Source organism: Megascapheus bottae, chromosome 19, assembly GCF_031878675.1.
Source record: "Megascapheus bottae isolate mThoBot1 chromosome 19, mThoBot2.hap1, whole genome shotgun sequence".
NCBI classification, from domain to species: domain Eukaryota; kingdom Metazoa; phylum Chordata; class Mammalia; order Rodentia; family Geomyidae; genus Megascapheus; species Megascapheus bottae.
Genome location: NC_143527.1, coordinates 19,373,781 through 19,390,039, shown reverse-complemented (window position 1 = coordinate 19,390,039; position 16,259 = coordinate 19,373,781). Strand labels below are relative to the sequence as shown.

Genomic DNA, 16,259 nt, shown 5'->3' with positions numbered 1-16,259 from the left:
CAGGTAAAAGTACATTTCTTTTTAAACAATATCAACCCTTCTGTTGCTTTTATTTTCAACCCTTCTTCTTTACCCAGGCTAAAAAGGAAAGCAAAGATTCCCAAAGAGATAAAGAAGGCTTCCAATAGGAGAAAGAAATACAAGGATCCATCTCAAGCTGAGTGGGAGCAAGACTGAAGCCACTAGTTCACATCAGTGCTTATGGAAGGGGACAACTCATCCAAGGATGTGATACCCCAAGGACTCCTTTATCATCTGATGACCTACAAGTCCTCAGGGCCTTACATCCAGAGTGCTATTTTCTCTTTACATGCCTCCCATTGTACAGATGTGGAAACTGAGGGTATATATGAGAGTGCAACATACCCTTCTCAAAGGCATGGGACGGGAGAGGAAGGGATTCCTGGGGTCCTGAGTGTACGCAGGGGCAGGGAGTAGTGGAGGAAGCACTTGAAGGCAGCAGCAAGGCACGGGGCAGGGCTCCCCAGGGCAGGTGCACAGAGGGAGAATCATGAGGCAAATGGCAGGTGCAGGCCCAGGTGGCTCTCTTACCGGAAGACAAAGTCGGCACTGTTGATCTCCTTCCCACAGCGACTGTTCTTCAAGATTCCTCCATTGCCCACCACCGCACACTTCTTAAACTGGGACCGGTAATAGGGCATGTCCTGGGGAGACACAAGCCCAGAGTCAAAGCCAGCGCCTTCCTCGGGAGCCCGCACCTGGGTGGGCCCCACAAGACAGCCACATAGGAAAGGTGGGGGGAGAGTGGTTTCCACCGAACAGACAAGAAGTGTGATCAAGAGACCTGTTATTAGTCTCTTCCATCTCTGCCACCCAGGAGGCTACTAGGGTACATCCACATTCCAGTGGGCAGCTTCCATGTGGGGGTCCCATGGAGACTACACTGCAATGGGACTGTCAGAAATAATGCTGTGCTCCTCTGTGGGATTCTGAGCATATCCATGGTCCATTTTCCCTTCAGGGACAGGCTCACAGGGCCAGGACAGAGAGAGCACAGGCAACTCACAGTCTGGGGGAAGCTGCAGGGCTCAGCTTTTACCAGAGGAAGAAGGTGAAAAGCCAACATTATATTTGGGAAAAAAATCATCAAAGACTTACAATTGTATGAGTTATTTCCCAGACTCCTGTAAATCAGGAACTACATGAAAATAGCCATTGCTAGGCTTCACCCAAGAACCATGGAATCAGGATCTACAGGGCTGGGTAGCTGAAAACACTTTACAAACCTCAATAAATAGTTCACTTAGGAAAAATTGAGGAAATGCCACCCTATACCACATGTTCTTATTTAGGAACCAGCACAACTGGCCTACCATCTGTTTTAATACGCCTGTACGCTGAGGATGGGTTTTATATTTTTAAATGAGTGGAAACTAGCTGGGAGTGGTAACTCATGCCTGTAAACCTAGCTACTAGGGAGATGAATACCTGAAAATAATGGTTCAAAGGCAGCCAAAGCAAGAAAGACCCTGACACGCTTACATCCAATTAACTCCCACAAGCCAGAAATGGAGCTGTGCCTCAACTGACAGAGCACTACCACAAAAGCCCAGCCCCAGGCCCTGTGTTCAAGCCCCACAATATCAGCCCCTTCCTCTGTGTGCATGCATGCATGCACATACCCACACATACAACACCCCAAAGGACACTATTTTAGGACATATGAAGATCATATGAAATTCAGATTTCTAGGTCATGGAGACTTACACCTATGGTCTACTCACACCTATGGCTGCTTTTGTGCTGAGATGACAAGTGGTGAGGAGTTTCGACAGAGAAAAGGCACAAAACATTACCTGGCCCTTTCCAGGGAACATCAGCTGACCCTGTTCTACTTTCTGGAGTCTCAGCAGTGTGTACCCTGGCTTTCTTTGGAGCCATAGGCCAGGCCAGGCTGTTTCACAGAGCCAGTGTTATGGGGGGAAGTGCAAACTCATCTATCATCTGTGTGATGCTTCAGGGCCTGAAAGACACACCTTGTTAAAGGAGGCTCAGTGCCATTCTTTCCATCATTGTGATGTGGGAGGACACATGTGGGGACCTGTGACCTTTAGTGACTTGCGGAAGCCCCCAGGAGGCTGAATCTTATCAGAGGGCTCCAGTACCAGTAACAGAAAGCAAGGAGATGCTGGCTTTGCCTCATGGTGCAGACCTAGGGTTCATGCAGAAAGATCTGTGCACACCTCCACTCAGCATGGCTGCAAACTGGAGAACAAAGTCCTTCCCTGGGCCTAGATCTCTCCACAATGTGGTTATGAATCTGCCGTCCCCAGGGTGCTGCCCCACAGACCAAGCTAGGGCAGCTCCCAGGCCCACCCAGACCGCCCTGGACAGAGTCTCACCTTGGGGAACATGCGGAAGATCTCCTGGTTGATGTGGTAGATGCCGCTGGTCTCTACCTCATACTTGAGCTTCGTCCCCAGTGGAGTGTTCTTCTGGGTGGTGAAGAGAAAGGCGGGGGCATTGCAGCACCTGGATAGAGTAGACCTGTGGGGTAGGGAGACAGGGAGGTATGTGAGGTAAAGTACAGCCTCAGCTAGAACAGAAGGGTCACAGAGATAGAACCTCTCGTTCCCATCTAGCCACCCAACCATCCCCTCCTCTGCCAGTGCTTCCCTGCCCACTTCGGTTGTCCTCCTATTTCTAGGCCTCCATACTCTTCCAGGGCCCAGGCCAAGTTTCCCCCCAGCCAGAACCCCGGGAAGTCCCAGCTGCCCCAGCTTCGTGCACCCCCCCTCCCAAATGTATTTGTCTCAAAGGTTGTGGCACTGGCTGGGAGTCAGCCCAGAGGGCGGGACTTCTGCCTCTCCTGAACAGTGCTTGGCATTCATGTGGGTTCAGCCAGCCTGTGCCTACTGCATAAGGGATCGACCATTCTACCCAGCTTGATCAGGATCTTTAAGCGTGGATGCATTCTATGCTTCATTTGCTGGTCACAGCTGAAGACGAGGGAGCAAACTCCTCCTGGAGGTCTCAGTCCCATAGCCTACTTGCCACGGATGCTGACTGTGGGCTCCCCAAACTCAAAATTCATGGAATCAACAAAAGATGTCATTTCAATCTTCGAGAAACAGATTTAAGGATGAGGCAGACTCCAACATCAAATAGGGAATTAATCCTGGCTAGCTGGCTGCCTATAGAAAGTGGGATCTGGCTACAGAAAGTTTTCAGAAGTTCATTATTTCTTTAATCCCTTTGGTTTTCATCTCAGAAAGCTGAGCTTCAGATAGGATGAAGTTTAGTTGCCAGAGAAAATAGGACTGATGAGGCAGCCACAGAACCAACCAGGCAAGGCAGGTGATTTTCTCTGCAGCAGGTGCTTCACCTGGCAGTGCATGCTACTGGGAATGAGGGGGTTGTGGGGTAGGGTCAGATCCTGGCTCATCTTGTTCCCTCTTCCTGGGGACCAAAAAGCCAGGCCACAGAGAGTACTGGAATTGACCAGGGGTACAGTTCACTGCCCCTCTCACTCGGGACTCTGAGCCTATGAGATCTACCCCTCCCAAAGTTGCTGGCTGCTCTCTAGGGTCCAGATCACTTTCCCCACAAAACCCTGAAGTGACCACTAACAAAGGTTTTGATAGCTCCGTCAGGGTGGGAACAGATTGACAGCTTGGTATCAAGAATCCTAGATTTGCAGCCAGGAGTTTGGCCTAGTGGTAGAGTGCTTGCCTAGCATGCACAAAGACCTGGGTTCCATTCCTCCATACCATATACATAGAAAAAAGCCAGAAGTGGTGCTATGGCTCAAGTGGTAGAGCTCTAGCCTTGAGGAAGGTCCAGGAACAGTGCTCAGGCCCTGAGTTCAAGCCCCAGGACTGGCAAAAACAAAAAAAGTGCCCTGGATTCTCCCACAGTTATGGGGCTCCAGGCAGATTATTTTCCTCTCTGGACCTTTGTTTCCTTGTATGTAAAATGCAAGGATGGATCCTCTACTATTGACCCTCTAGCCTGCCAAAAGATAGAAAATTAAGACATAGGATTTTTTTCTTTTTCAAGATTCTGTCTCTTTCAAGGGCTTTACTTAGGAGCTCAACTGGCTGCTAGTTTCAGAGCAATCTTTTTCTATGAACAGTTGAACACTGGAGCATGACTGAGGCTTCCAACCGGGGGGGTGGGGGGACAGAAGCTTGGCAAAGAAGGCAAAGATCAGCACCATGAACTAGCTAGCCTCCAGAACTTTGAGCTTTGCTGGTGCAGGAACTCAATCCTGCTGGCCCACTGAAGAGTATTTCCATCGAGGAACATGGACTCACATGAATCAACCTTACAAGTAACTGATATTTAAATGAGAACGCCAACGTGTCTTATTTGTAGGCAGCAGGGTAGGAAAGGCCCCTGTTACAGGGCTCATTTCCTGTCACTGAAATGCTTGTGCCTGTCTCCTCTCTGCACCAGGTTCCCGCCAACTAAAGGAAGAAGCTCATCACTGTTCCAAGAACTTGAAATGAGAGCAGAGGAGGCAACTGATTGGCTCTCAAGGTTTTTCCATTTAGAGTTCGGCAAGGCCTGATGTCATCTGCCTTTCCTACACCTGAAACCACACTACCTTCCCTATCCCCTTCCATCCCCCTACCTCCCCCGTGGATAGTGCTTCTCTATCGCTTCCCCAGACTCTTGCACTGAGTAAGTTTCTCTTGCTGCCTCATTTTTTCCATTCTTCACTATTGCTTTAGACAAATGAGTCTCATTAATGAGACCCATGTTCCATCTCTTCCTACACCACATCCTCTTATCTCACTGGGTTCATTCGTCATCCGTGCTGTTTTATCATCTGGCTTCTAGGCTATCTGCAAACCGCTAGCAGGCCCACGCTGCATTTCTGTGGTCTTCAGGGCTTAACATGAGCCACTTCAAGATGCTGTTCTTGGCCTTGGCCTGGAATTGCCATAAATGGGAACAAATGACTTATAAAGAAAGTACAAACTGCTGGTGACCTTCTTCTCCCCTACACATACACACAATCTCCAGTACAGAATTTCTTTTATTTTTTTTCTGGTAGTTCTTCAGCATATTTAAACTTGAACCTGAGTAGCCAAAGTGCTTAGGCTCAGGAGTCTATTACAAGCTGTCAGAGTGCCAGCATAAGGCTGCACTGCCCCAGGAGCAGAAGGGGAGGACAGTGAGGCCATGCGGGCCTCACTGCAAGGACACCTGGAACAAGTGCCTTGCTGCTAGGATTCTCAGCATGATTGGAGATGACAGCAGTGGCCTCTCAGAGCTGTGGCAAGGATTTGGGGAGAGCATGAAGGGCAGTGGTCAGCCAGGTTCCAATTATGCCTCTTACCAGATGCCTAAGCCCATTGGGGCAGCTCTGAAGCAGATGCCCACTAAGACAAGGGCTTTGCAGGACAATTGAGACCTGCAGAGGTAGCAGTGGGGGCCCCACACCAGGAGGAAGGAGGACATATGAGCGATAAATACTTGAACTGGTTGGCTTCAGAGATGTTCATCGCCCACTTGCATGTCTGGAGGCTTTTCCACCTGTCAAACAGCTCTGATTGCTTCACCCTGTGGGAGGGGAGGACAGAGCAAATGAGGAGTCACTTGACCAAGTGGCCCTGCACACAGTGAATGGTTTCTCGTTTCTAGGAGTGTGTACGTATAAAATCTTCTTATTGTCAGACCTGGTAGCGAATGCCGGTAATCCAGCATTTGGGAGGCAGAAGCTGTAGGATGAGGAATTCAAGGTAAGCCTGGATTACATGGCAAGATGCTGTTCTCCCACCAAAACCAAAACAACCATGCAGGAGGAACAGCCTGGAAAGATCATAGCTTGAGCTCAGCTGGGGCAAAAGTTAGCAAGACCATATCTCAACCAACAAGTTCAGCTTGGTGGAGAATACCTATTATCTCAGGCATGTGGGAGGAGGATTGTTATTTGAAGCAGTCCAGGGGGAAAAAAATGCAGGATCCTTCCTGAGAAAGAACAAAAGTAAAAAAGGCCTGTAAGAGTGACTCAAGTGGCACTGAGTTCAAATGCCAGTACTTCCAAAAACCAAACAAACAAACCCATGTTCTTACTCAGGATATCTCTCCAAGTCTGCATGTCCTATCAGACCTGACTCAAACCATGCTATGCTAGCCTATTCTCCGTGGCTAGCATAGTTCTCTCGGAAATATCTTTCTCCAGAGGGAACAGGACTGCCTAGCAGAATGCCGTTAGAACCCTCCACACTGGCTAGGGCACACAGTAGGTCTCAGTACCGTGGCACATCCAATAGGAAATTGTGAGTTTCCAGTATCAGGCAAGCAAAGAAGAGAAACTTAAGGGTCTCTTCTTCCCTCTAAGCATCACCTGCCAGGCAGATCTCAGCAGTGGGACGTGCCCAAGCACTCTCAAAAAGGGGAGTCTCAAAATCATGGACAATTCTCTCTTCAACTGAAGCTCTATAAAAAGAACCAGCATCTAAATTTGCAATTATATATTTATAGTCATGTATTCTTATATTCCATGCAAGATCTCAAGCTCCCAGAACAATGCCTAGAAAAATATAGATACTTGATAAGTACCATTGAATGAACGAATGAATGAATCAAATTAAAAATACAAATTCCAGCTGGGTGTTGGTGGCTCATGTCTGTAATCCTGGTTACTCAAGAGGCACAGATCAGAAAGATAACAGTTTGAAGCAAAATGTCTCAACCAATAGCTGGGCACATACATGCCTGTCATCCACTTGAATATGGTGAAACATTGTTTCAAGTCAGCTTGATCAAAAACAGCTGTGATATTCCTCCATCTCAACAGAATAAGCTATGGTTGTATATGTATGTCATCTCAGCTGCAGTGAGAAGTGTAAATAGGAAGACTGATGGCTCAGGGTACCTTTCTAGTAAGTATGAGTCCCTAGAATTCAAACCTCAGTATTGCCAACAATAATGTATAAATTCCAGACCCTAGCATAAGTGTATACACCTATAATACCAACACTGAAGAGGCTGAGAAGGTTCAGCGTTAGAAGATAGCCTGAACTATATAGCAAGATACCGTTTAAGAGAAAGTGAGAGAAATCAGAGTAGGGGGTAACACATTCAAAATTACATATGTATATACTCATTACCTTATTTATTACCTTATTTAACTTTATATCACCTCTGTATATCACCTTTAAAAAAGAAAATTTAGAAATAAAAAAGTGAAAAATGTGGCTGGGGAGACAATTCAGCAGTATAACACTTGCTGAGCATATACAGGCTTTGGGTTTGGTCCCTAGTATAGCAATGCTAACAGTAACAAATCATATAAATTCTATGTCATAAAGACTGAGGGGCTGCTTTTGTTTTAAAAAAAATTGCTCTGACTCTATTTGGATAGGCAGATGCCCAATGGGTAACTAAACAGGACAAAACTTGTCATTCCTGACTTCATTTTATATCTGTCTCCCTAGTCTTAAACTTCAGGAGAGATTTCTACTCAGCTGAGCACTTTGTCATGTTAATCATTTCTGCAAACTGGTAACACAGCTTGATTAGCCCCTTTTACCTATCTTGTTTCACCACGCTGCAAAGGCTTTGGTGAAGGGGATTTCTGTGCAGTTAAGGAACTGGAAGGAGTCCTTCTTCTCATCCTCAGCACAGAAGCCTTTCTCTGGATTCCACAAACTTTGGAGGAGCTTCTTAAGTTCCCCCTCTCAGGAGCTAATAGCACATCAGAAGAGAGGTGCCATTGCACAGCAGTACCCTGGCTTACTCACTGCTCCCCTTCCCTGCACCTCCCTGTATTTCACAGACCCCTAGAGTAGCATCCTAAATATCTGCTGCCTCAAATACCTTTGGGAACACTGCCCAGCCAATGCTCTAGGCCAGAGTCTTGACTCAGTAGTTCACAGGATCCTATCTTCTTTGCTTCCAGTGACCTTGCTACACCCTGAACCACAGTTAGAGCCTGGACAACCAGACTTGATTCCTGGCTCCATCTCCAGCTTTGCAATATGACCTGGGAAAGTCATTTAATCTTTCTGGGACTCAGCTGTAACATGGATAGCATAGCCAATCTCAAGGACTATCTGAGAGATCAACAGACTCATATATGTAAAAATACTTTATAGATTGCTCTATAACTTCAGAGGTCACCTTTGCTTAAAGGATGCAGAGTTGTCTCTAGCCCCGTGACTCCTTTCTCCAAGGCATTACTAACAGTCCAGTAGAGGAATAAAAATGGTATACACCTACCAGATTATTAGAATGACAGGACAGGTGTCTCAGTGGAAGAGAGATCTTGACAAATGGGAATTAACACCACCCAGAGAAAAATTCCAAAAGGGGGCTAAGGAGTGGAAGGTTATGGCCCTCCAAAACAAAACCAGTTGTAAGTATGTGAGAAGAACCATCAAGTTCATCCTACCACCTGCTCCAACCAATACTTCACACCCAGCAGAAGAGGAAGGATAAATCAAACATCTATTCCTCCTCAAAACTGGTGTTCCCAGGTAAAAGACCTAAACATTATAGCAGCAAACAGGTAAGCAGTATCTTGAATAACTTCATACCTACAACTCTGATCAGCCTTTAATTATTTCCAGTTTAAATATAGATAGGCAACTAAGGGTCACTTGGTCTACCTATGAGAGCCAGACCAAGATAAACCATCAGATGAGAAGACCACAAACAAGGGGAAAGAACAAAAGAGACTCAAAACTATTCTACTCCGTGTCCCCAGACATACTTCATAGTGTGACTGTGTTCCAAGGGTCTTCAGAGAGGTAATTAAGTAAAGTGAAGCCATTGGAGTGAATAATAAACATGACTGATGCCCTTCTAAGAGAAGGAGATTGGACAAAAGGCACAGCTCAAAGACCAGCCGTGTGTGGACCCAGTGAAAAGGGCCATATCCAAAAAGATCATATGGGCTGGGAGAGTGGCCTAGTAGCAGAATGATTGCCTAACATGCACGAAACCCTGGGTTTGATTCCTTGATACATACACAGAAAAAGCCGGAATTGGTGCTGTATAGTGCCCAGGCCTTGAGTTTAAGTCCCAGGATTGGCAAAACAAAAAACAAAAACACAAAGATCATATGACAAATTAGGAAAGCAGACTTAGGAGCTAAGCTCACTCTTTTAAAACAACCTGCCCTCACAGTAATGAACTCGCTGCACAAAACCAGCCTAAAGCTCTTCCAACAGTGATACCTCCAATGACCTAAATGATCTAAATGACCCACTAAACTCCTACCCCCTTACAAGTTTCCAACTTAATATTGGGGCCAAGCCTCCAGTATTAAGCACTCTAGAGCAAACTATGTCCAAACCTTCAAATGGGAAAATATAGGTTGAAGGCCAAGACTGTTGTAAGGATGGGGGAAACTGCATCTACCAAGGCAAGACACCTTAAACTAGAGAGAAGTGGTGAACTGAGGCAGCAGCAGGCATGTCTTACTGAGAGGAGTGGAGGAAATTACAAGAAATAGTTAAGAATCAAAGGAATCAAGCTAGTGTGAGAGGGCATGGGGCAGAGGACTAGCTTTTTATTATGATAAGCTTTTGTGATCTACTTGCTTTTCATGCGTGAGACACAGTGATCACGGGAGAGACAATGACTTACTCAGCCTCCTCCTTTGTTCCCTTTTCTTCCATGTCCTCTGCTTGTACCCAAGTCCCACCCACACTGTCTGCCTACTCATTCACTGCACAATTATGTCCCGAGCCCATGCATGGCAAGACACAGAGATCTAAATCCAGGGTCTGCCCTCAAGGAGCTCCAGCCCAGGAGGACACAGAGTTGTGAATGCTGTCCTAGACTTCAGGTTCAAGACACACAAAGGGCATCTAGGCTCAGAGTGGACATCTGCCCAGCTGCTAGGCCTCCCAGCTTAGTTCTCTCTTGGTTTCACTGTTGAGCCACATTCTGGGTTCCTAGCCATGGAAAAGTGGCAGGGGTGGGGGTTCCTGGAAGAGGCAACCAGGGATTTTCTAAGGGCTTCAGCTAGGGACTTCTCAGGCATATCCTTATCTGGTTACATGCACAGGCAGAAACAAAGATTTTAAGTACATGCTTTAGAATGACTAAAATCAAGTGTAAATACTTTTAACAAGAATCAGGAACAATGCATTTTCATAGCAAATCACCATAGAATAATTCCTCATGTAGCTGACAATGTCAGAAAGAGAGGCGCTTTCCATGTGGGAATTTTCTGGCTGACTGATTTTTACCATTGATTCGAGCAATGTTGGATCACAATTATTCCCAGATGAATCACACGCCTCCCTGTTTCCTCAGACAGAACACCAGCTGACATTCTGTGTGCCTGAAGGGACAGGAGCGCTTCCATCTAGCCGCCTCCATCCACAAATGGAGATTTGACCTTCTCCCCCTGACTCAAGGCTGGACATGCCATGAGCCCAGTCACGGTACTGAGCTGGAGCACAGCCAAGCCTGCAGGTTCCTAGATGATGTCAAGGCCACTTGAATCAGGGATCAGCCTCTGATGGGCTTGATTTCATCACTTGAGGGTTCATGGATCATCAGCTCTGAACGGAGGCATGAGGCTGCTATCCCCCAACATCCTCGAAACTGACTCATAATGACCCCTGAGGACCAGTCCTCACCTTTCTTCTCACACTAGACCCCCTGGATAAGGCTAAATAAGACATGTCTAGCCATGGTAATTGGCACATATTATTTGTGCAGTTGTCGGTTCCTTCTTATGGTGTTTGTGTTTAGGATCCAACTACAGGGCCTGAGTAATTTCTCATCTGATCCCCAAACAGAAGCCGAGATGGGCACTGTCACTAGCTAAATTGTGTCTCCCCCAAACTTATATGTTACCATTTGAACCTCCAGTACTTCATAGTGTGACTATATTCTGAGAATCTTTAAAGAGGTAATTAAATAAAGTGAAGCCATTGTATGACTGATGTCCTAATAAGAGGAGGAGATTGGACAAAAGGCACAAACCAAAGACCAGCCATGTAGGGATCCAATGAAAAGATGACCATCAGCAAGCTAAGGAAGAAATAGTATATATTTCTTAAAAAGCTATTTTCCTAGAACCACATACCTACAATCAACTTGTATTTGACAAAGGAGCCAAAGATATACAGTGGAACAAACACAGTCTATTCAATTATTGGTGCTGGCAAAACTGGGCAGCCACATGCAGAAAACTAAAAATTGACCCTAGCCTGTCGCCATGCACAAGCATTAACTCAAAGTGGACCAAAGACCTCAACGTCAGACCGGAAACCGTGAAACTGGTACATGATAAAGTAGGAGAGACACTGGAACTCACAGGCACAGGCAAAAGATTCCTAAACAGAATCCCAGGGTCACAACAGATTGGAGAGAGACTTGATAAATGGGACTACCTAAAAATAAAAAGTTTCTGTACAGATAAAAACATAGTTGCAAAAATAGAGAGACAGCCAACCAACTGGGAAAAGATATTCACCAACAATACATCTGACAAATGCTTAATATCCAGTATCTACAGGGAACTCAAGAAACTAATCCCCCCAAACCCAATAAATCATTCACTAAATGGGCAAGGGAACTAAAGAGAGACTTATCAGAAGAAGAGATTAAAATGGCAAAAAAAACATATGAGAAAATGTTCATCATCTATGGTCATAAAGGAAATGCAAATAAAAACAACCCTAAGATACCACCTTACCCCAACAAGAATGGCCAAGATTTTGAACTCAGACAATTACAGTTGCTGGCAGGGTTGTGGAGAAAAAGGAACCCTACTGCACTGCTGGTGGGAATGTAAACTAGTTCAGCCACTCTGGAAAGCAGTGTGGAGGTTTCTTAAGGAGCTGAAAATAGACCTTCCCTACGATCCCACCATACCACTTCTGGGCATCTATCCTGAATATCATGACCCAAGATATGATAAGGACACCTGTTCAGCTATGTTCATCTCTGCACTATTTACAATAGCTAGGCAATGGAAACAAGCCAGATGCCCTACTGCAGATGAATGGATACTGAAAATGTGGAATATATACACAATGGAATTCTACTTAGCCAACAGACAAGATAAAATAATAGCATTCACAGGGAAATGGATGAATCTAGAGCGAATCATATTGAGTGAGACAAGTCAAGACCTAAGGAACAAAAGGCGCATGGTATCCTTAATATGTGGCTATTAAATCCAAAGAGTACAAGAGCGAGGACTCAATAACTACATACCCAAAGCTATGGACATGGTAATGGAAATATAAACATAACTATATAGACATAAAAACCTATGACTCTATAGACATGTTTTATTTCTTAAATTAATATGTTTCTATGACATACAAACCCTAAGCCTAATTTTGATTAAGTTCTAAATACTAAGTCCCAGTGATTGTAAATAGAAATTCCCTCCTTGAACACTTGTTTGTTAAACTTGTCATTTAAAATATGATGTAAAAATCAACATTAATAAATTTTTTAAAATATATATATATTTAAAAAAAAACTATTTTCCTGGGGCTGGGAATCTGACCTAGTGGTAGAGTGGTAGCATGCATGAAAACCTGGGTTCGATTCCTTCATACCACATACAGAGAAAAAAGCTGAAAGTGGTGCTGTGGCTCAAGTGGCAGACCACTTGGCCTTGAGAAAGCCAAGGATAGTGCTCAGACCCTGAGTTCAAGCCCCAAGACTGGGAAAAACAAAACAGAACTATTTTCCTTTTCAAAACTCTAAGGTATACTCTAAATTTCTAGTCAAACATGTAGGAGTCAAACGTGTAGGATCTAAACTAATTGAATTGTGAGAAAAGACAAGAGACTCTCCGTGTATGGGCTGTGAATTTGGCTCCAGACTGAGGTCAGGGAGGTCTCTGTCACATAATTCCTCAGCAGTGTTTCAAAACACCAAACAGATCACACTTCCATGCCCTCCCTGTGTTTCCTGATCCTTGGAAGAAGACAAAAATCCCAATGTGGGTCTGCATTAAGAGGCACTTTTCATGGCACAGTTCCTGTGCCTTCTGCTCAAGCTGCCCATCAAGCTGCTCTGGTTCTTCAGAGCCCAGACACAGCAGGCTCCATCTTGGCTAGGGGCCTTGGAAAAACTGTTCAATCTGGGATCATCCTAACCTAGTTAATGTCTGTTGCTCTGCAGACGGTAGCTCCACTGTCCCTTGCCTGGCAAACCCCTTCCTACCCAGCCTGGGTCAAGTTGCCCATCAGCCATTGTTTCCTCTAGGGAAATTAGTTACTCATGTCTCTTTCATCTGCTGAGCTGAGAGCTCCATGAAGGCTCGGACCACAGTATTATGTGCTTGGCCCAGGGATGGACAGACTGCATAAGAGGTGAGCTGCTTCCTATGTCCATCTCTAGGGAGTCCACAGACCACTGGCCAACACAGGATCCAAGAGTGGTGTTAGTGAGCAGCTTCAGAACCTTTAAGAGGCAGGTCCTAGTGGAACTCCAAGTCTGCCAAGGTCACTGGCAGTCTGACCTTGAAGGGGATTTTGGTAGCCTAGTCTTTTGTTCTTTCTCCCTTCATATCCTGACCATGAAGTGAGCATTTGCTCCCTGCCATGATACACTGCCTCTCCACAGGCCCAAAAGCAACAGGGCAAACCGACCAAGGACTGAAACTTCTAAAACAATGAACCAAAATAAACCTTTTCTTTCTGTGAGTTAATGATCTCAGGTGTTTGCTCGTTAGAGTGACAGCTGGCTAACAAGACTCTAGGCATGACATCTCAGCAACAATCCCTGCAGCTGCTGCTTCCAGAAAGGCAAGAAAGAAATAGCATGAAAGAGAGCCAGGCATTCATATTTCCAGTCACTGTGTATGCAAACTGCTGGGCTGCCCACTTCACATATATGATTTCAGCTAGTTAATAGTAGCCCTTAAGGGTTTGCAATATTATGTCTATTTTTAGAGGGAATAAAAGGCTCAAAAAGATCAGGTAATTTTCCTAGCAATTCAGAGCTAATAAGGCCAGCTTCAGAACCTCAGATCTGCCTGGGCCCATTCTGTTCACATGGCCTGCGCCACCTGGCATCACATCACATGGCTACCAAAGACTTTGGTCTTGCCTGTCGGTCATGTGGTAGAGTAAAGAGGCCATGAGTTCATATGAGTTCCTAACATAGCTACTTCTGAATAAACGCTATTTTCCACATTAACATCTACTGCTCTCAAACCAATACAGATGCTACAATGATACTGTAATATACATTCTTCTAAAGAATTCCTCTGCTGAATTCATGCCAGTTCTATGCAGGAGGGGGAAACTGAGGTGGGCACAGACATGCTAAACTGTTCAGTTTTTCCTCCTACTGGTGAGATATGAGCCTAGGTGATGTGCTACTGAAGAAGTCTGTTTTGTTGTTGTTGTTATTTCTTTTGCCAGTCCTGGAGCTTAAACTCAGAGTCTGAGTGCTGTCCCTGAACTTTTTTGCTCAAGGTTAACACTCTATCACTTGAACCACAGCTCCACTTCTGGCTTTATTGAGTAATTGACTGGAGATAAGAGTCTCATGGAATTTCCTGCCTGATCTGGCTTCGAGCCCGGATCCTCAGATCTCAGCCTCCTGAATATTTAGGATTATAAGTGTGAGCCACTATCACCCTCCTCAGCCCTGTTCTTTTGCCCTGTGTGTGAGAAATCTATTTGAAGAATCTCCAGACACAGATGATGGTTTATGTCTAGATGTACTCTAGAAGGACACATAAGGACAAGTGGGCCTCCAGAAGGAAAAACCAGTAGCTGTAACAATAAAACACTTCACTGTATATCCTTTAGTACCAGTTGAATAGCATATCGTTTAAATATTTTAAAAATCAAAACTTCTAATGACATTAAAATGTTAAAGGCAATAACAGGAGGGCAATGTATACTCCTGAAGTGCAAAGTACTGAATTTCAGAACAGACTCTCCCATGCCCTCTACGATTTCTACATGAGGAGAGCCCAAAGATGATAATCAAGAAGACTAGAAACTGAACCCAGGACATTAACACCTAAGTTATCAGAGGTGACCTTGCAACCTGGCCTTCTGTCATAAAACAGCTCCCAGGACTTTCAGATGCCAGCAGACTGGAGATATTCTCACTCCCAGAGATCTATCTGCCTATGTCGGGCTCCCCCCTGTCCCTGGCCCGCCCACCTCCATCTAGCCCAGCTCTACTCACATGGACAGCACCTTCACCTCCAGGATCTCGTGCCTCAGCTCCAGGCATCTCGTGGAGTTATATTCAAAAGGCCCCTCGTAAAATTCAAAGTACCTGAGAACCAACAGGGACAGAGGTTACATGGAGAAGCAGCTCAGGTTCCCCAAAGTCTGACAAGGGTCCCATTGGGGAAAAGGGTTCATCCCAGTCCAACAAATGAAGCCAACTAACCCCACCCCAGCAGAAAGCCTTGTGGAGGCTCCATGTGTGAGCAACCCAGGGACCAGGAGCAACTACAAGAGCAGGAGTTCGCTTCATCCAACAGGGACATGCAGATGTAGCCTTGGGTCCCAGTGTGTGGTGGTGAAGGGGACGAGGTCAGAGAGATGCTCTGTGAACTGTGAGCAGACAAAGTGGGGGAGAGAGGCTAGAAGCAGCAGCATTGGGAAGAGGCAATGAGCCTAGAGGCCTCCAGGCTGCTCGCCCTTTCCTGTCTTTTCCTCTTGTCTCCCATCCTTGGGAAGATGTCCTGCAACAGCCACAGCAAAGCAGAGACATCCGCTGCCTTTTCTATTCACAAACCATTTCCATTCCCATAAGCTCTCTTGCTACTCATGTTCTGATGTCCTGAGACAGAACATCTTTCTACTTTGCAGTTGAGAACTGCAGTTAAGACAGACACTGGAGTCAGTGTCAGTGTGGGGCAAAATAAGCAGCAAGAGGAGATATTGGTCTAGAAAATGGGCTATCGCCAGCCCCAGGTGCTCAGAGCCTCTATGCAGTCCCTTGGCCAATATCATGCAGAATAACAATACCATTATCAGCCAACACTCACTGAGCTCTGAGTTCTTACTATGGGCCACATACTCAGTCAAGCATTCACATTTCTTCTTTCCTTTTTTTTCTTCCTTCCTTCCTTCTTTTATTTTAAGTACTGAGTTTGAATAAAGGCCTTTTATCTGATTAAAAGGTATTCTACATATAAGTCATACCTCTAGCCCTTTTATTTTTCAGATAGTATCTCACATTTTTTATTAAAGAATTTATTAACATTGATTTTTACATCATATTTCAAATGACGTATTTAACAAACAAGTATTCAAGAAGAGAATCTCTATAGTATCTCACATTTTTACCCTGGGCTCAGATCCCAACCCTCCTATCTATAC

The 16,259-nt window shown here is 45.3% G+C and overlaps 1 protein-coding gene across 3 annotated transcripts in view; it reads right to left on the bottom strand.

Moving 5' to 3' along the window:
* Nucleotides 1-16,259, bottom strand: part of St8sia5 (ST8 alpha-N-acetyl-neuraminide alpha-2,8-sialyltransferase 5) — a 47,740-nt gene that overhangs the window by 6,748 nt on the left and 24,733 nt on the right. For all 3 annotated transcript variants that reach the window (XM_090353159.1, XM_090353160.1, XM_090353161.1), the window contains 4 exons: nt 15,112-15,204; nt 5,446-5,532; nt 2,364-2,508; nt 553-665 (listed from right to left, as the gene is read on the bottom strand). In XM_090353159.1, coding sequence (XP_090209285.1) covers nt 553-665; nt 2,364-2,508; nt 5,446-5,532; nt 15,112-15,204 — 438 coding nt within the window. The remainder of the gene's footprint in view (nt 1-552; nt 666-2,363; nt 2,509-5,445; nt 5,533-15,111; nt 15,205-16,259) is intronic.